Raw genomic sequence first — 21,517 nt, 5'->3', positions numbered from 1 at the left:
CATCACGTTCTTTGCAGCAAGGCAAATCAGACTATCAGTTATGCTGAATTTAGCTAACAGCATCCTTTTAACTTCCCATATCTGTCTGCTGCACTTAGGTCTTTACGCCTCGGCTCAACTGTTACCTAACTCTTACCTCGGTCAAAATGGCCTCGAATGAATCACCACGTCGACAATGAAGGCCGGCAAGGCCCGAATCCCATCCCCTGCAAATGTTTTGAAAGGCAGTTTTGTAATAAGACTAAACTTCATCAAAATGTTCCGCTTGCAATCGTGCCAGGTTATGTACAGTAAAAAAACAAAAAAAGTGGCTTGTCATATTTTTAAAAAGCATGCAATCATAAATTCGTCTTTCAAAACTGAACTCTATATGGCTGATCTTTAATAGAATATAAAACAAGCATGCACCCACTGCAGTGCTTGCTTTTAATACTTTGGAATACAAAGATAGCAGTTTTACTGCTCCTGAAAAGTCTTAAAAAGCCACAACGAACCTTCTAAGCAAGCAAAGCAAGTCGGCAGGCAAGTGAAAGTATGTGAGTGTCTATCAGCAACAGAATGCAAGGAAGCAAGCCATCAAGTTCCCATGCCAGCAAGAAGAGCACGTTTTAGAAGATTTGTTAGGAGCTCAGGTGTGTTCGTAGAGAGAGCATGACCCAGCATGCTTGTACTACCCCCCCCCCCTCCTCCCACCCAAAAAGAACCCCAGCGTGAATTCAAACCCACACAGAGCGATACCAGATGCCTAGTGCTCCATATTGACTAAGCTGTGGGCACATGCAGAACCCCTCAGAGATAACACATATATATGCCATATAAGAACACTATGGAAGCTGCCGCCGCTGCCAATTGGTTCGTTCGGTGGCCGAAGCGTGGTCGGTGGAGCTTCTGTTGGGGCGAGGAACCGCACGTGCGTTGACCTTACGCGCACGAGGCGTTTGCTTGAAGGTCAGAGGGACGGTGGCAGGTGTTTCCTGTAGTTGTAGCTGAAGCTTCGCTTAGCACTTTCCCCCAATCGATGCCTTGCATCACGGCTTGCGCAAAGTCGAACGAATACACGGAACATTGATTGATTGATTGTACGGTTTAACGTGCCGACGCAACGCAGGCGATGAGGCGCGCCGTAGTGGAGGGCTCCGGATTAGTTTTGACCACCGAATACACGGAACAAAACAAAAGTTCCGGGCACAGTCCAAACATGTGCAAAACAGACCACGGCTGGTGGTAATTGACTGTAGCATTCTTTTTATTTAACCAGCGTACTGAAACAAACAAGGGGCAGCCCATTTTACATTTACTTTGTGATGTTGAAATGGGTGAGGCTTCATGCTGTTCGTATTAATACCGGGACGAGTGGTTATTTCATTTTTTTGCAAGTTTTTCGGGTTTAACACGCGGACGCCTGACCTGGGTCACGTAAGGCGACGTAGTGTAGGGCTGGGGATTAATTTTGAACACGTTGGGACCTTTTGCTTGTGCCAAAATCCCGACACATGGGCGTTTTGGGTTTTCGCCTCCATCTGGAAAGCAGCGGACGCCGGCGTCGAACCCGCTTTCTTGGCCTCAGGAGCACGACGCCTCGGCCACGGCGCCATCGCTGCCGGTAACTAGCGGTTATTTTTTATACCTGCTGAGACAAAGCTTCGCAGGTGTAGGCAGTCGCCTCAGACTCGGTGCTTCTGGTTGTGACTGCATCTATTATTTATTATTTTGGCCCTATTTTCGACTTTACCAGACTACCGCCATGTTCATTAAAACTTGCTCTGATTTTACTTATTTATTTATTTATTTATTTATTTATTTATTTAGTTAGTTAGTTAGTTATTCCTGTACTCTTAGCGCCATCTCTAATTACATTATGGGGGGGGAGGAAGGAACATACAACAATCAATACACGCCATTTCACAATAAATGCAAAATCATAAATGGAAACATACACAACCTGAGAATACAGCAGGATATTTTCAAGAATATGCTATAACGAGGAAAAAATGCATAATTTGACTTAACTGCGGCAGTACCCCAAGGAAGCCTATTCCAGGAAGACTGTTCAATATGGTCTTTGGAAGAAATACCTTCTTACCACATAAGCATTGCATTTCGTTTCTCTTACCTTATTACCTTAAAACATGGCGCTCAAGTATTAGCAGTACTATATTATCTCTCAACCTCCCCTCCCTCTAAATCCGACGTAAAGTTTCTCGACTCAGCCTCGTACACAATATATATGATACTTTCCATTCACAATGGAGTAAAGTCCCCCGCCCTCCTGCCCATTCATCGCGCCGCCTTTTTAACTCGTTAAGCTTTCAGCGCCTACACGGGCCAGCTAACTCTTTTAACAGATCATTTTTACCTGCAGGCATAGAAGATTAGAATAACCTGCCCGAAACCATAGCCCACGAATGCGACCCCTTAGTGTTATTTTATTTATTTATTTATTTATTTATTTATTTATTTATTTATTTATTTATTTATTTATTGGTACCCTCAGGGTAATACAGTAAATCACGAATCATTTCAGTTGTTAGTTTTGTTTTTAATTCCTTGAGTGCCTTCACACACACACGCACACACACACGCACACACATGGGGTAAGTAGTGGTAAATAAGTTTTTGACGTTTCAAGAAGAAGACGGCGTTTCTTCAGAGCACAGTGTCCTCTGTGTACTCTTTCTTTGGTTTACTCTGAAGAAAGGAAGTCCTCTTCCTGAGACGTCAGTAAACTTTTATTTTTAATGGTTTTCTCGTGTGTGTCTCTCTATACTTACCTTATCTCGCGCTCTGTGTGAGTATTTGATTCCAGACTATATATATTGGTGCCATTTCACTATATACCTGCCTAACGCCTGCGCCTGTGCCATCGACCATCACTCCTTGTGGAAATTTGTACTTGCCCTCCTTTTATGTAATACCCCGCAAGGGTCTCTTTCGGGTACAATGATGATGATGATGATGGTGATGATAATGATGATATCGATGCGTGAAGAGGCATAATAAGGAAGGGCTAAACACGTAATTTTCTCGCTGAATACCAGTCCTGAAGTGAAACATGTTGTGGATTAACTTCAACCTATGAGCCGTTCCTCTAATAGTTCCCAGCCAACAATGTTTTTTGCACGCGATACACTGAAATCCCTAGTGTAATTTCGGAGCACAAAATGGTCCGCCTAGTTTCGCACTCTTTCTAACTTTTGGGTGCCGTTCTTTAGCCAAGGGTCCCATACAGTGCAAGCATAATCAAGAATAGAGCGAACGCTCACAATATACACTAGGAGTTGCTTAGTTTCAAATTTATGATGTGTTGCATTGCGCCGCAAGAATCTATTGTACTCCACATGCCTTGGCTGAAACATATGTCGGTGCCACGACAGAGTGGATGCCCTCAGTTTTCGTCTCGACGGTTACAATACTGGGAAAGGCCATATAAGGCCTATTTTACTGGAACGTCGCCAGACTGGAAACCGTACCCTCCTCTTAAACCATGTATTCCTTCGACGCTCTCGATCAGGAAGTACCGTGAACTATAATATTCCTGTTCACATCACCACAAGTGTGAATGCTTTGTTGCCATTGCGCAGAAGCGGAAATTCATTCAATTCCTGGAGCTGCTGCTGGAGAACATTGTTATCATTTTCAGAAACCGCGGCCACCTAATGCCATCCGAGCCGAGGGTGAATCCACGAGGTTGGACCGCCTATGTGCTTTTCGTGTCAGAGCTGGTCCATGGACTAGCTTGTTGGAGCGGCTCTTTCAGATCCACAGCCAGCGCCGCAGCAGCCAGCACCGCCCCGTCCGTGAATCTGGTCGCCGAGAATTCGGGGAGGCTCGTGTGCTACTGCGGACTCGTAATGTTCAGGGCACCCTCCCTCGGCCACGCGGAAGAGGCAAGGCAACGTCTTCCTTCTTACCGAACGTCCTATTTTTTCAATTTGTCCCATGTGATGCACTTTTTTAATTGAAAAAGGGAATATAAATCCTTCATTAATGTCGACTTTCCTTATTGAGAAACTCGTGCTCGCAAGTGCGTAACACGTATTAGATGAACAAATTAAAACGTTGCAGGGGTCATCTACAGTTAGCTCTTAAAAGATGCAAGACGCGATAGCGTTCTTTTGGCGTGGAGCGGCGTTTTGTTTTGAGTGCGTCATTGACAATTTACACTTTCCAAGCACTATACTTCAGTGACGGGAGCTAGACTAGGTGTAACGGTTTTTCATCACTGAAGCCCACGACAAGCAGAGGCCTCTTAATACTGTGCACCTTAGAGGGGTACTGACACAAAATTTTGAAGGCGAAATAACTTCGGGGAGAGATTGGTGTGAACACAAATACATCATCTGGAAAATATCAGTGGCCAATACAGCCTAGAACATATTTAAAATCAATTTTAAAGTATGCGAAACGCAACCGAGCAGCCAGCAAAGGACCTCGCACAATCGACATTCCGTGGATATTTTGTAAGTACACAACATGCAAGCACGTCACCAGTTTGTGTTTGCCGCTTCCGCACTGGCGGCATTTTCCGCCGGATCGCCGCTCCAATCGGAGGGCCGGGAGGGCGGAGCTTCTGCTCTCGAGAATGAACGACCCGATCGCTGGCGGCGTAGGCGCTGTGATTTCGTCGGCTGATCGTACAGCTGGCCGCGACCAAACTGGTACAGTGATTCCAGGCACTCTATTTTTATTACTTTTTATTTACATTGAACGGGAAAACGTGCCGGAGACAAGGAAAGCCCACTGAGCGAGCCGCACGGTCGCTGTGCAGACGGCGGTCACGGCCGCGAAGTGGCGCAGGCCGGCGCAGGTAGCTCGAGTGATAGCTTGTTACCGCTGCACGAAATTAGCCTCATGTCCCAACCATGGCAGCTTATATGCGAAAGGAGTTAATGATGCGATGGCGGGTTGCATTAAAAATTGCCATCTGCACCGGTTACGAGAGCGGCACTCGAATATCCGCCGCAGTGCTAAGCTGAACACATCTGTAGGCGGACCTGTAGGCAGACCGGCCGGCTGCTCCCAGCGCGCGTCCTGCCACCAGGCGCGTAGCCAGGATTTTTTTTTCGGGGGGAAGGGGGGGGGGGGTAGGTGCCATGGTTGTTCTAGAGCCCCCCCGCCACTCTCCCCTATGAAAAAAAGCGCGGTAGTTTACATGTTTTGTGCATTAAAAAGACTGCATTGTCCTAAAAAATGATAGTAGTTTTATCGCCAACTTCAAAGGAATAATCGAGATATTAAATAGAACATATGAAGCCATCGCGAATCCCCGCCCACTTTCTCGTGATTTCTCTATGACATCACAGTATCTCGTTCGTACGATTGGCGCCCAATGACCTAAGCCAAGGAGTATGATTGCGCGGTTGTAGAGTGGCCGCCACTGATCCGATCATTTGAATTCTAGCGCGAAGTTAATACACTCATAACTACTTTTTAGTGCTGGCCTATATACATCACTCCTGCCCATATTACGTCACTGCAGCGCTAAATATGAGTTTTTGATATTTGTTGCATTGCTTCGGTTGAAAAACGTCTGTGACTGGAAGGGAGCGTGTGAGTTACCAAATCTAGTTCTGCCAAATTGAACGAGGTTATATTTTGTCGTTATATGGCCACTTTAGGGTCTCTCTCATGATGTTGGTGTTGATTATGATGGTATTTACGCCATGTGAAGTTTTAAACTAGGAGAAAATCCGCAGATCGCGTGGTGCAAATCTGTTCCTGTGATACGGGACGTATTCTGCACACATGGGCACCTTGTGCACATATTGCATTAAATAGCCATAGTTTCATGTGATTACTTGCTTTATTTCAAGGTGTGGAATATGATGAGTGTAAGACCCGTAGTAAAATGACATGGGCCCTAAGAACGAGCTTTTTATTTAGTTCATCTTGTCCAAAATGCAGAATACAATTTTTTTGCATATAAGCAGTCTACGCCCGTACAGCAGCTTTCAGTGCAAGGCCAATGAAGCTCATTCTGTGCAGTCTACATCGAATTCATGCTCTTAGGTTATGTCTAGCGCAGGTCTTATCTTAAGAAAAAAATGACGAGTTATGAATTATGCCTACAATAAGCGTTATATCACTAGCAAAAATTTTAGCAAATACAAACCTTATATAAACACACAGACATCCCGCACAAGAACAGCGCTGTTAACGGCTAAAATTACACAAACATGGCAGGATTAGCCCTCACGCAATCCGGAATCATTCAGCCATCGGTATTTGTTAAGCCATGCCAGTTAAAATTTCCGCTGATGTTTTTGGTCTCAACGGAGTCAATCTCATAGCTTCTATCAGGACTCCGGACAGACATGAGAAGCTGGTGCTTTGTAACATAGTGAATCTGGTTGACAGTTCGGCACAGCCCAAATGTAGATTCTGCTGTAATGAGCTCCCCTATTGTGTTCTGAAATAGTTGCATTATTATCTGTCAAGTATTCAAGGCTTCGTGCATAAATGACCTATAGCCTGTCTGAAGACGTGCACTATCCAGTAACTTTTCTGGGGAGGCCATTCCCTTTAGATGTAGTTATCACTTCTGGATAAGGAAGGGTAAGCGACTGCAAAGTTGACCATTTAATTCTGTATCAAGCTTTAAATTCAGCAAGATAAAATATTAACGCAAAGACGGCGGTGTCTGTTTATATTCTGTGGTTAGGAATGTTCTGTGCATGCTGAGCAAAATATTGCTGTGTTCGGAATTTTGATGTCAGATCTGAGAAAAAAAGTTACAATAAGGTCCTACCATTTTGATTTCAAACTTTAACGAAAGGACATGCTTTTTAGCTGACTCTTGCGCTGCCATTGTTCAGCCGAGTACACGATAAAACGGCATTTGCAGTGTATAAGCATGGTTGCCTCTGGAATGTACAGGGCGTACAGGAATTTTGTAGTTTTCGTTAGAGACTCGAGAAATGGAAATTATGTTGGGAAGCTCCTTCATGCACCAGAGAACGGAGCATTGGGCAGGTGTACAGAGCCAGCAGCACCTTCGCGCCTGGTGCGATGCTTTTGTTTACCGGAGTCCATGGTTGACAGCGACCGTGATGTTCATCTTTCAGGCTACGACATGGTAGATTTGCTAAAAATTGTGAAGTTTTTTACAGTGATAATTCCTCGGTCATATTGGTTATTAAGCAATTCTGACGATTGCTCAAAATTATCTTCATTCGTTGTTTTAGAATGTATACGTAACAGTTGTGGATCCAGGCAGAAAGAATCACATTAGCGCGCACCCGTATGGGAGGGGTGGAGGGGGGGGAAGAGCCGGAGGGCGGCGGAGTGTGCTTTTGATAGGGAGTGTGGTCTGTAGACTGTTTGTTTAATTACAAAATTCTGTTGTCATGGCAGACCGATTGAGCATTGAAAGAACGATACGTCTATGCACACAGAACTTCCAAGCCCAGGAAGCGCTAACAGAAAATTCTACCACCTCGGCACGTACGTTTCTGCGCCACGATTACGATTGTGCTTCACTTGTGCACGGTTCATGATGATTTTAAAGTTGGGTGCAGCAGTGGATGCACGCGTTGGTATGAAACGCGGTGACAAAAGTCTCGATAACGGGCACACCATGCGACAGCGGCTGCTTACATGGAGTTGTGTCCCTGTAAAAGCAGACTACTAAAACTGCGGCGAGAACTAATATATTTTTAACTTTTCATGTACCGATACTAATGCTGTCCCGATACACTCTGAGTATGCCCCTCCAAGATCGTGCATAATAAAGTATTTACGCGTTTATACGAGTTGGATTTACGTTTTTGTTCATTGAAAGTCACCTATCCGCTTCACCGTGGGCACTTCTTTCAACGACCAATGCAAACGCAAATATTGCATTCGAAATAAAACGAGACACACATTTTTTATCTCACAGAAACAAAGGTAGTGTAACATCGTGTAAATTAGGAAGTGATCAATTGATCTACACCGCACAGCTAAGCCACAGCAATCGTCAAAAGACATCAGTGATCATGCAAGGAAGAATCACTGGAAGAAAATGACTTACAATTTGGGGCCTGTTTTGTGTCTTGGCACTTGGAATATGAGCTTCTCAAAGGCGTGGGCGCTTCTGTCCTTGCAGCACATTGCTGTTGCTGTCTCTCAATTAAGCCCCTGAATATACACTGCTCCGAGCAGCAGCCGCCCAGGTAAACAGCGGCCGTGGACGCAATGGAGGCGCTTTAGTTGTGACCGAAGTTCAAGATGGCCATCGGTTCTTTCTTACTATCGCGACTGCCGTCTGCCTGTCGCAGGGCTAGTGACCGCCGCGCCCTCACGTTTAGGATAAAGTCTCGAACTGGCTGGGTGGGCCACAGCACGCCATTTTTGTTGACCCGCTGTTCTCCAATTTCCAAGGTTAGGAAAAAATACTGCTGAGCAAATCTGCCTAATCGCGGAGGTGAAAATGACTGTCGCAACACAGCTTTCAGAAGGGGACACGCAGTGCGCGCAATCTGAGCCCACACCCTCGCGGGCTCGACGCAAACGTGAAAAAGGAAGAATGAAGGGGTGACGCGCGGAAGAGGGGCATACTTTGCTGTGCGCCCTGCCCTCACTCACAAAGGCCCGTTGCCCACGCACGACATTCATGCAGGTAAACCCCACATTTCGCCCAATACGCGGCACCTGCATCGCATTCTTCAATTACCTTGCAGGAGTCTTGAATGTCTGCCCACGGCCGCTCGATCTCCCCCTTTTTAGGAGATGTAGCAGCCGTGGTCTGCCACCACCACTTCCATGTTGTTCTGCTTAACATACAATAATCGTCTGTTCCCTGTTAGCTCCCTTTAGGCCCTTCATCGTACCAGTCTTCACCCGTCAATAGCCGGCGGTCCCTCTTCTTTCCGTCACGAGTGAGTGAGGACCACTCCTTGCTTCCTCGTCCATACTGTGACGAGTCAATCTCCTCTGCTGAGAACAACTCAGCCGGCCAATTATTCTTTGTGTGGCGACATGTCACGCACAAAGGGACACAACGATCCCGCGCGCTGAGCTTACCCAAAGGCGCGATCGGTTTTGGGGCTGCACCCCTCCGCAATTATCCTGACTAATGCGCTTCGTATTGTATAAGCAAGAATGCGTAGAACATGCATTTATTCATGCATGTTTCTAAGAGCGGCACTTGCGAAAGATATGCGCCTTTGTTCACAGGCGAGGTACCAGGCAAAACAGGCAACACGGCGCTGGCCGAAAAATTTCGGGGGGGGGGGGGGGGTGCTGAAGTCCAATCAGGCCCCCCCTGGCTACTCCACTGAGGATGGGGGGTGCAGTGAAAATTTCGGGGCGGGTTTGAATCCCCCAAACCCCCCTCTGGCTACGCCACTGCCTGCCACCCACTGTCTCGAGCGTCGCGCGTCGTTCTGTAGCCGCGGCAGCATTTGCACTCGCAGCGCCTGCGTCACGTCCACGGTCGCTTTTAAATTAAGCGGTTCAGGAGATCAGTACATGGACGCAATCGCAGAAACTGCCGGTGACGCTACGGCAGCTCTGCTCTGTGATACCCCTCAGACGTTCACGGGGTCAGCTTTGTTCACAAAAAATCCATCGTTTCGCGGCACCCGGTGAAACCGAAACTGCGACTGGCCGCATTGAAAATGCCTCTAATTAAACAAGCGTCGCACGCTGGAGGAAATGAGATTTCTACAGGTGATAAGTAGGTCACTAGCTACTTATCGCAACAAAAAAAAACAAGATGCAAAATTTTTTGTCAGTGCCCCTTTAAGATGTGGGCGTGAAAAGTTCCAGCTGCAGTGTACCGGTGACTTTGAGCAAGAAGGTGATGGTGTCGCTGTTTCTGTAGCTTCGTGGCTTTAATGAACGTTTTTGTTTTTGTATAACACACACACACACACCCACACTCACACCCACACCCCCCCCCACACACACACACATCCACGCACACGCACACACACACACACACGCACGCACGCACGCACAAACGCCCGCACGCACAGAGAGAGAGAGAGAGAGAGAGAGAGAGAGAGAGAAAGAGACCTTTATTGAGTAAGATTTAATATAAGCTTCGGAAAAGGGGGTAAAGACGTGATAAACCCCAAGGGTGAACCCGAAGTCCAGGTCTCCACCATCAGCTGACGCTGTCTTGAGAAGACAAGCTGGCCAGGACAGCCGCGTACGTGTCGTAAACGTAGAGGAGACATTATCAGTATATTTTTGGGGGGGTATATGTGGGAGCTGTGGTCAACACTGAGCACGGTATGCCAGTGTGCGTGGATGTTCGTCCGGTGCGTCGTTTCCTCCAGGCCCTTTTGTTCGGGTATTGATGTGATGTGAACTTTAATCATTGTGGACAGCCTAGAATAATCTTTGCTCTGGATGTAATTCGACGGTTCCAGAAACACTCGCGCCTAAAGATAAATTCTAAATTCTTCTTAAATAACTTGTCACGAATTTTGACGCGCCGTGGTCGAGGGTGCTCTCGCAGGTGGCCATGATGTGCATGCCGATACAGCCACATCTGTCTACAGGTCTCCAGACGCAAAAGTCCGGCATTTCTCCCAGCCATTCTCCTAGTACCACCGTAGTGAGAACATTCGATGGTGCGTATGTCAGGATGGGTGTATGATTCCTTGCTTTGGCAGTGGCATCAACGAACAAGACGAGAGGAAACGAGCAAAGGTCCTTGCGTCTCGTTCGATCTCCGAGAACGACTGCCTGCGTTCGTGGCGTGATCTCTTGCGTGATCTCCCCCTCGCAGTGCACGTGCGCTCGCGCCTCCGTTGGCGAACACAGACAAGCTCGCGCTCCCGGTGCCGAGTTTGCGCTGCCGGTTGCAGCCGGTTCTTGGGCGTGCAACGCGGCCCACTTTGCGACATCTCCGAAAGCATGCGGCGGTCACGTACCACGAGACACAAGGGATGGACAGACCAATGGCTTTAGGAGCTTCGCCCCTAAAAACATCCCCCTCGCGAGGGGCACGATCAAATGCAGAGCATTTCCGCGGGGGGCGCGCCTGCAAGTCGTATGGATTACGTATTGGTTGTTGTTGTTGTAATTGTTGTCTTCCAGCGTAGACATTGTCGATGAAGTCGATGGTGAAACGTGAAACGTGCCGTGAACCCCGTGCCGCGGCTATGACGCAACGTGGAGCGGCTATGACGCAATACAATCCACTTTAATCCAATCCAAATCCAAACCAATCGAAGCCAACCCAAGCCAATCGAATCCAATCCAATGCCCCTCGCGAGAGTGTTATAGCGCCGAAATCGCGCCACCACACGAACGCGTGATGTTGACGTCACGATCACGCCACAGATGTTAGCGACCGGATAGCGCACGAACGACATATGTGGTTTAAGCGCGAACCGACCGCGACGAGAGAGCGCGATGCGAGCGTCCCCACCTGTTCTTGCGCGCGAACCGGCTGTTGCTCAGCGCGAACCCAACGCGGCGAGAGAGGGTGTTGCGCACGTCCCCACCTGTTGTGCGCCCGAACTGAACGCGGCGAGAGAGGGTGTTGCGAGCGCAGAGAAGGCGAGGAGGACGCGGGGGAGAGGGCGCACCTGTGGCCGACGGTTGAATGAGTCAAGGATATAAGGCGCGTTCGTAACCTACTGTTCTGTGTCGGCTTTGTGGCGCAGTGGTTACAGCGACGTGTACCTTGCGGTCCGCCCGCAGAGTCGTGGGATCGAAACCTGGCGCCGGTAAGTATTATTTTGTGATATAGTGTAGGGGGAGCGATGCGGAATACGGACGCCAACGCGGGTGACATCGTGAGTTACTGAAATGCTCTGCATTTAAAAAATAATACTTACCGGCGCCAGGCTTCGATCCCACGACTCTGCGGGCGGACCGCAAGGTACACGTCGCTGTAACCACTGCGCCACAAAGCCGACACAGAATAGAAGGTTACGAACGCGCCTTATATCCTTGACTCATTCAACCGTCGACCACAGGTGCGCCCTCTCCCCCGCGTCCTCCTCGCCTTCTCTGCGCTCGCAACACCCTCTCTCGCCGCGTTCGGTTCGGGCGAACAACAGGTGGGGACGTGCGCAACACCCTCTCTCGCCGCGTTGGGTTCTCGCTGAGCAACAGCCGGTTCGCGCGCAAGAACAGGTGGGGGCGCTCGCATCGCGCTCTCTCGTCGCGGTCGGTTCGCGCTTAAACCACATATGTCGTTCATGCGCTCTCCGGTCGCTAACATCTGTGGCGTGATCGTGACGTCAACATCACGCGTTCGTGTGGTGGCGCGATTTCGGCGCTATAACACTCTCTCGCGAGGGGCATTGGATTGGATTCGATTGGCTTGGGTTGGCTTGGCTTCGATTGGTTTGGATTTGGATTGGATTAAAGTGGATTGTATTGCGTCATAGCCGCTCACGTTGCGTCATAGCCGAGGCAGGGGGTTCACGGCACGTTTCACGTTTCACCATCGACTTCATCGACAATGTCTACGCTGGAAGACAACAATTACAACAACAACAACCAATACGTAATCCATACGACTTGCAGGCGCGCCCCCCGCGGAAATGATCTGCATTTGATCGTGCCCCTCGCGAGGGGGATGTTTTTAGGGGCGAAGCTCCTAAAGCCATGGGTCTGTCCATCCCTTGTGTCTCGTGGTACGTGACCGCCGCATGCTTTCGGAGATGTCGCAAAGTGGGCCGCGTTTCTTCAGGCAAACCGGCAGTTCGACATCCTCTGCCTGCAGGAAACGCACTGCCTACCCACCGAGTGCAGACTCCCGGGCTTCGTGGCGTACCACGGCGAGAAGACCTGCGAGGATGTAACATGCACCACATCCTGCTGCCGAGACCCCTCGCACAGGTCCAGTCGCCCGCCCCGTGTAGCAGTATATATATATACGTGCGGAGCGACTGCGCGCACTCTCAATTAGACCTCTCACGCCTCCAAAGTAAACACCTACAGTGCGCGGGGATAAGCATCCGCTTCGGCACCACTGACACCACAGTGGTGTCCGTCTATATCCCCCCCGAACGCAAGTGGGACCCCGCGGAGCTCCGGGAGCTACGCAAACTTTGCGGCAGAGACACCATCATCTGCGGAGATTTTAACGCCCACCACACGAGCTGGGGCAGCCTCAAATCCACCACCCGCGGCCGTCTATTAACAGAACAATTTGGACCCACTGGCCTCGCGCCCCTCAACACAGGCGACCACACATTCATCAGGAAGGGGGGAATAAAAACATGCATCGACGTTTCGCTGGCCAGCGAGCGGTGCTTATACGACTGGGAAACCGAACCGAGCACCTGGGGATCAGACCACCTCCCAGTGAAGCTCACTGCTCGATCTAGAGGCAAACCTAGAAACAAGACCTATGGGCCTCGTGCGCTTGTATGGTGGCGCCACTGATTTGCAGTGTTCAGCGCCATCTTGCGGGCAACGGAGGCATAATTTCCGAAGTCCGCGAGCAAACGACGTCCGGAGGATAGTATTCCGCGCAGTACGATTATTAGAAGAGAAAGAAGAAATGACCGCTATTCTGTTGCCATGCGATACGAACAGCCAATCCGTACTTTATTAAATAGAATATGGTTCGCAAAGGCGACAGGAAAGCGATGCATCACACAAAAAACAGTTTTATACAAGCGCGGGATTGTCTCCGCGCAGCGCGCGGTCACGCTGTCATTTCGCAACGGCTTCCACTGAACACCAGCAACGCCGCCCAAATAAAAGATAACAATAAAAAGACGGACGCCCGCGATGTTACCAAGAGAACGAGAGGAGTGCAGGAGTGTGCGTCTGTGTGTGCATCGCCTCCCGGAAGCGATAATGTATGTGTGAGGGAGGGTGTGATCGCTCCGCCAGTGGAAAATTTTTTGTGGGGCCGCCGGCCCCCGAAGAGCATGAAATAACGGCATAACGTCCCAACGACGCTAGCAACGCCTTGGAGTTGGTTGCTGTAGTCGCTTTGGTGGATTTGATTTATTGAGCCTTAGATCAGAACGGCTGGGTTAGAACTGATGGCATAACCAAGCAGTTGGCGGACAGCTTATTGTGAGGAGAAGACCGACTATACACGACTTCATGGTGCTTGAAGAAGCGAATTTCTCCCGTGTATACGCTCCACTGTGCCTTGTACATGTCAGGAAGTGATTTGATGTGTTGTGTGTGCGAAATCGCGGCGAAAGGTTTGTGTGTATATTGCGACACCAAGGATAAGCGGCTTCAAGAGCCCGAAGATTCAGGTTTGTAGAGGCAGGTATTTGAAAATGCCAACTGCTTGAGTAAACTCTACCTCAAACTGCTGAAACTACGATGAGTTCGTTGGATGGGCTCATAAAAATATCGCAATGCTTTTTGAAGTGCTTTCGTAGGTTTGTAAATGCGTACTTAATATACGAATAATTTTGGACGTAGATGCGCGAGACGAGGCTTTCATGAAAGCCTCTGGACGTTTATTTACCTTGTTTATCGCTCGACATAGACACGGGCACAGATATGGTAGATCGCACAACAGGAGCTTTAATTGTGCACGAATGATTCCTCTCGCATTCGGAGTGCCCTTGATAAAATAAGACCATTTTGAATAAGGGAGAATGTTTAAAAGCTGACAGAGTTGTACGTGATGTTTTTGCGTGACTACGCTGGCATGACTACATGCCAGCGTGAATAGTTGGGCTGGTGCAAGTTTTATTTGTCAGCAAAAATAGTTTGCGCAACAAGCCCCACTTGAACTCGTTTTTCAAACGCAAACTACAAGTTGTACATGTTTGAGATATTTGAGAGTCCTTTCAATAAAATTGTAGATGCGAGTCTCCGAATTGTGGCTGGTTTGTGTCCATCTGTTTACGGTTGTGTCGCAGTGTAGCGTGAATATTTACGTTTCTGTTTTCATTTTAAAGCTTCATATTTTGCTGGTATGACTACGTACAATTCAAGCATGCATATCCGTGGGTTGTTCCATGTATTTTCTGATGCGTGCACAGATGCGTGCACACCAAAGGCTATTTGAGGCGCTACAAAAATATGCACTGGATACACGGCATTTTTTTTTTGTAGCGGTCTTGCGCCAGGTAGCGTGCACATACGCAAATGCATTTATGGATCTGTCCTTTTTATTTCTTTTCGGGTACTATGTGCTTCGTGAACGTCGGCGTCGCAGGCAGCTGATTCGTGCAATGTCGTCTGCTTTTGTTGGAGAAGGGGCGCTTTCTAAATTATTTCGGCTTGTATTCCCGCACAACTCGTCAGCGTAATATTTCTATTAATATAAGAATTGTGAATTAAAAAAAAATGTGGTAATTGTTGTATACTTATTTTACGGTTGTTGTTTAAATTAAGCCGTGTAGCGAACTACTGTATATGTTAATTTTGTTCTTCAGAAAAAATTCCGCCGCCGCTCCCAGGTAGCGCCACATGTTTATTTGAAACTGCAGTGCACGAGGCCCATAGCATCGTTCGCTGGTCGGCCTTCCGCGAAACGCTCGACAACAGCGAAGGCAACATCCTGACCAACATCACAGACGCCATCGCAGCATCCACAACAAAACAACTGGTGAACGAGGGCCAGCCAGTCCCAGACATCAAGCTGCTTAACCTTCGCGCCGCACGACAACAGGCACAACGCCGCGCCAGGCGAAGCGACTCTGCTGCCGACTGGACTGTTTACAATCGCCTCGACGCAGTGCTTCGCCGCTACTCCAAACAACTCAGACGGAACAGCTGGGAGAGTGTCTGCAGCGCGCTGAGGGGGTCAGCGGGGCAGGCCAAGGCATGGCGCCTGCTACGCGCGCTCTCACAGACGCCAGCAGACAAGACCCCCCTCCTCGCCCTTTCCATCGCCAGCGAGAGAAGCTGGCAGAAGATTTCGCCTCCTTCCTCGCGCCGCCCGTCACCCCGCAAGCGTCAACAAACGCAAGCGGACCCGATGACGTGGCGGGCGCGCCGGCGCCCTCTCCCCACCTCCCCCTTTCACCGCCGGAGGCGGCAGACGACGCGCCGGACGAAAACACGCCGACTGACGTCACGCGCACTCTGACAACAGAAGCTCCGGCGTTCCCTTTCCCCGTGGAGCACGCAGAAGACATACGCGCGGCCTTCGAGGCCCCATTCACGGCGGCCGAGCTGGACCGCGCCATTCAGAACGCCAAACGAAAGAGCGCACCAGGAGCGGACGGCATTACCTATCAGGCCATCAGAAACCTAAACGAAGAGCAGCGCTCGCGACTCCTTGACTTCTATAACCAGTGCTGGTCCTCTGGCACCCTCCCCCCACAATTTGGCCTACAACTTGTCTCCCCTGTACTAAAGAAGAACAAACCCCCCGCCTCCTTCTCCTCCTACCGCCCCATTTCCCTCACGAGCGCTGCGTCCAAAATTCTCGAATCCATGGCGCTCGCGCGCCTAGAATGGTTCGCGCGCATCTGCGGCTTAAACCCCGAGCAGCAAACTTGGTTCCGCCGACATCACAGCACCATGGATTCAATTGCCGATCTCGTATCCACTCTAGAGGAGGCAAAAGAAAACAAGGCAGTTGCCTACGTCGTCTTCCTCGACATCAGGAAGGCCTTCGACTGCCTCCCCCACGCGGCTATTCACGCTGCAATCAGGCGCTACAACATCAGCGGCAACATGCGCGCCTATCTGGAGGCCTTCCTGAGAGGACGACAACTACGCGTGCGTCTCTTGGGCTGCACCAGCTCGGCGCGGCCAGTGACTTCAGGCGTCCCCCAAGGCAGCGTGCTCTCGCCCTTTCTCTACAACCTGGCCCTCGCTACGCTACCTCAAGCCCTTCCCACGACTCCAGATGCACCCGTATATGTTAGCATGTACGCGGACGACGTCGCAATATGGAGCACCGCCGCAGCGAGAGACCGCATGCACGCGCACACCGCCACGCAACAAGCACTCGACGCGGTCGTGAGCCACCTACAGGGGCTAGGACTGGAGGTCTCCACCGAAAAAACTTCAGCCCTTCTCTACCATCATGCGGCAAAAACGGCTCGCACCACCCCGCCACTGAACATCGGCGGCAAACCCCTCCCTTGGCAGGCCACGGCTCGTTACCTTGGGATCACCATAGACAAGCGTCTCACGTGGCTGCCACTGGTGCAGCGCCTCAGGGCTCACCTCACCGGGGTTCAGCGAGCGGTGCGAGCCCTAGTTGCCAGAGGCAGGGGCTGCTCTCAGGAATGGGCCCTCCGCATATACGACGCCGCGGGGGTGTCTCACCTCCTCTACTCGCTGCCGTTTGTGGCCCTAAACAAGACAAACTGGGCCAAGATCGAGAGGGACCACACGGCAGCGATACGCCTCTGCCTCGGACTGCCCCGAAGCTCAGCCATCGCCGCCACACTCGCAGAAGGGAACGCCTGGCCCGCCAAACTAAGAGTCCAACAGGCGGGCCTGCACTACATCAACAGGCTCACCTGCGCACCCGACGGCGCTGCGCTACTTCGACGCCTCCAGTCCCGGCCCCTCTCAACAGCTGGAAAACTCGCCGAAGCCTTCGCGGAGCTCACCGGCTACGCGCCCCTTCCCCGCCCAGCCACCCCTCTCCCTCCACACCGCACCCGGAACTACCGCATCAAAACTTCCCTCCCGGGCATCAGAGGCAAGAGACGAGACCCTCCCCAGGCGCTGCGCTTCGGAGCGCTGGAGGTCATTGACACGGGCGGAGAGGCCGTGTGCATAGGTCGGCAAAACAGAAAGAACTCACTCAAACTCAATCACAATTTTTTTCATTCACGCTGTACTCAATCAAACTCAGACTCAAAAAGTTCGTCTGTTCACAAAATCACTCGTACTCAGTCATCAAATACTCATTTGTAATCGTACTCACTTGTACTCAAACTCATTTGTCCTCACGAGTATTCATACTCAATCTGTACTCATGAGTACTGAATCTGTACTCATGAGTACTCAATCTGTACTCATGAGTACTACTCATTCTGCACTCATGAGTACTACTCATTCTGCACTCATGAGTACTACTCATTCTGCACTCATGAGTACTCAATTTGTATTACTCACGAATAATCAACTTATCTGCACTGTTAGCTAGGTCGTAGCTCGAATGAAAGACTAAGTAGAAAAAATAGATTGTTTAATTGGTTAGAAAAACACAGGTTACATATAAATCAGGACAGAGGAAGAAAACGTCTGACGCGGTGCACTGTCGTTGGGCGACTTACTGCGCGAAGGCAAGTACATGTGACAAAGCAAAACGGAACGTAAGCACTCGCGTTGCGTCTGGTGTCTCCTCTTGTTCTCAGGCCGGGTCGGGCTCAGGGGAGCTCGGGGGTTGTCGGTGCAGCCGTGGCCGTAAACTGCGTTTTTCTACGTGTCTTCGGGTGGCAGCTCTTGTCGTCCGTTTTCTTGTTTGCACTACTGTTTGCACTACTGTACTCAGGAGTGCATATACTCAAGAGTGCAAGCACTCGCAAAAACAGTATTCATGAGTATTGTACTCATGAGTGCTGTGTACTCATGAGTGATGTGTACTCATGAGTGATGTGTACTCATGAGTGCTGTGTACTCATGAGTACTCATACTCATTAGTACTCAAACTCATGAGTACTCATACTCGTGAATACTGTACTCATGAGTACTCATACTCATGAGTAGTGTACTCATGAGTACTGTACTCACGAGTAGTGGACTTACCCCTATACTCACTCGTCATCGTACTCACTATTTTTTTCTGGGTGTGTGATCACTCATCATCGTACTCACTCGTGAGTTTGAGTACAAATGAGTACAAATGAGTATACTCACGAGTGAGTACGCCGACCTATGGCAACACGGACGGCTCCCTCCTGCGCGGTCCGCCGGCCAGCGCGGCGGCTGCATGCGTCGCCCCCCAGATCAACAGGGCTAACAAATGCCGCCTGCCATTCGCCGCAAGCTCCACCACCGCAGAACTGGCAGGCCTACACCTCGCGGCGGACCTCGCCCTCGAGCTGCAGCCGCCAGCAGTAACCATCTACTGCGACAGTAAAGCGACCCTCCAGCGCCTCAACCGCCCGCACAAACACTTGCCGACTGTCGCCGCGCTCCACAACAAATTCAGCAGGCTGGCAACGCGGGGATGCACAACCACTCTTCAATGGGTCCCGGCACACGTCGGCATCGCCGGAAATGAAACAGCGGATGGTCTGGCCAAAACAGCACACTCCGCAGCCACGGCCGTCACCTCCGAGGTGACTACGATCGACGAGGGCCGTGAGCTGGCGACAACACGAACGCTGCGCCTACATCCCGACCCACGAGTGGCAGCACATCGAACACCTGCCCGCATCCCCCGCAAACTGACCCGACAAGAAGCCAGCCTGCTCAGCCGACTACGCACGGGCTTTGCAGTCACACAATCTAGACTGCACCTCTACAAAAAAGTAGACAGCCCGGCGTGCATGCACTGCGGCGAACACGAATCAACATCACACTGCCTCTCACCGCGTGCACTGCACACAACTTGGAGCGCGAGCGGCTGCGGAAAGCGTACCAGCGCCTGGGGATACCGTGCAGCACAGAAGAAGAGCTCCTCTTCCCCCGCTGCGGCCGCCTCCTTCTCCTCGACGCTTTCAGACATCTCCTCTCCTACCTCGAGGAAACCGGCCTGGCCCTAGGTGGTGTTGCCTGGCCGCGCGCCTCTAAACAAACCTTCCCTCCCCCCCCCTCCCTCTACGGTCTCCCTGAGCTACAAGGGGCCCTCTCCTCTTTTACTTCTACTCTTTTTTTTTTATTTTCTTCGTAGGACCGCTCGTCCCGCCGGGATTCATTAAGTCCCAGTACGCGCGGATGTGCCGCCGCGGCCGGCGTGGCGGGGTTACTCGAGTGAGCGCCCCTTCCGCATTCCCCGTCCTTGACCTTGACCTATTCCTCTAGCCGCCGTGGCTCCCTCCTTCGCCAAATGGCCCCTCTCCCGCTCGGCGCTTCTTTTCTTCTGCGTGTGCCTGCCTCGCAGCCGCCGCCATACCCAAATTATTCACCTCCCCCCCTATCCCCCCATCAACATCTCTCCTACTAGTTTCCCCCGCTATACCCTCCTTTCATATCCTCCCCCCCTCCCCCACAGGCCTGATAAGGTGTCGGCACCCTTCGCCAGACAGTTTCGGGCCTTTTCCTCCTACCTCCCCCACCCCCCCCCCCCCCCTCAAAGCCTCATCGCATCGCATCGCACGCGCAAGAACCGGCTGCAACCGGCAGCGCAAACTCGGCACAGGGAGCGCGAGCTTGTCTGTGTTCGCCAACGGAGGCGCGAGCGCACGTGCACTGCGAGGGGGAGATCACGCCACGAACACAGGCAGTCGTTCTCGGAGATCGAACGAGACGCAAGGACCTTTGCTCGTTTCCTCTCGTCTTGTTCGTTGATGCCACTGCCAAAGCAAGGAATCATACACCTCCCACCCTGTACCAGCCCGAATCATACACCTCCCACCCTGTACCAGCCCGAAAAGGGCTAACAGTATTCGAAATAATAATAATAATAATAATAATAATACACCCATCCTGACATACGCACCATCGAATGTTCTCACTACGGTGGTACTAGGAGAATGGCTGGGAGAAATGCCGGACTTTTGCGTCTGGAGACCTGTAGACAGATGTGGCTGTATCGGCATGCACATCATGGCCACCTGCGAGAGCACCCTCGACCACGGCGCGTCAAAATTCGTGACAAGTTGTTTAAGAAGAATTTACAATTTATCTTTAGGCGCGAGTGTTTCTGGAACCGTCGAATTACATCCAGAGCAAAGATTATTCTAGGCTGTCCACAATGATTAAAGTTCACATCACATCAATACCCGAACAAAAGGGCCTGGAGGAAACGACGCACCGGACGAACACCCACGCACACTGGCATACCGTGCTCAGTGTTGACCACAGCTCCCACATATACCCCCCCCCCCCCCCCCCAAAAATATACTGATAATGTCTCCTCTACGTTTGCGACACGTACGCGGCTGTCCTGGCCAGCTTGTCTTCTCAAGACAGCGTCAGCTGATGGTGGAGACCTGGACTTCGGGTTCACCCTTGGGGTCTATCACGTCTTTACCCCCTTTTTATATAGTGTAGGGCGAGCGATGCGGACTACGGACGCCAACGCGGGTGACATCGTGAGTTACTGAAATGCTCTGCATTTAAAATAAATTAGATTCGAACGCCGCGGCATTCGAATCGCCGGAGCTCGCCTGCACGCGTCACTTAGTTGTTTGCTGCCTCGCCGCCTCTGTTATCTTTCATTTGTTAGGGAAGCACAAGTTCGCTCCAGAAAACGTGTTTTCCGTGAAGACAACTGCGTCGTCTTTTACTTCGTTACATCTGGTGAAGGTGCTGGGTACTCCTCGGTGAAATGGGTGACTAAAACGTTGGATTTGCATTCCTTAAAGCGCGTAATGCCTCTTGCGACGGAGACAGCGCGGTTGAGAAGCAACCTTTGGTCACTCTCCATGATAGCGTCGATGTCAGGAGGAGCATTCACAGTAGACGGCAAGCATCAAGCTTGTGCGGGGTGGCACAGTGACGTGATCATCGGCGATCCTTACAGCAGCACGGTGAGCAAGGTTCGGTTGCGGCGTCGTGGAGT

General features: G+C 50.7%; 1 protein-coding gene across 1 annotated transcript in view; it reads left to right on the top strand.

Moving 5' to 3' along the window:
* LOC144170656 (uncharacterized) overlaps positions 1–21,517 on the top strand; it is a 48,759-nt gene that overhangs the window by 12,098 nt on the left and 15,144 nt on the right. Inside the window, 4 exon segments of the mRNA XM_077700621.1 lie at positions 12,641–12,748; positions 15,775–17,613; positions 18,795–19,376; positions 19,379–19,556. Of these exon segments, the coding sequence (XP_077556747.1) occupies positions 12,641–12,748; positions 15,775–17,613; positions 18,795–19,376; positions 19,379–19,556 (2,707 nt within the window).

Source organism: Haemaphysalis longicornis, unplaced genomic scaffold (assembly GCF_048455015.1).
Source record: "Haemaphysalis longicornis isolate Haplotype H1 unplaced genomic scaffold, Haemaphysalis longicornis Haplotype H1 scaffold_1, whole genome shotgun sequence".
NCBI classification, from domain to species: Eukaryota; Metazoa; Arthropoda; class Arachnida; order Ixodida; family Ixodidae; genus Haemaphysalis; species Haemaphysalis longicornis.
Note: the sequence above shows the minus strand (reverse complement) of the source record. Positions and strands in the feature narration are given on the sequence as shown.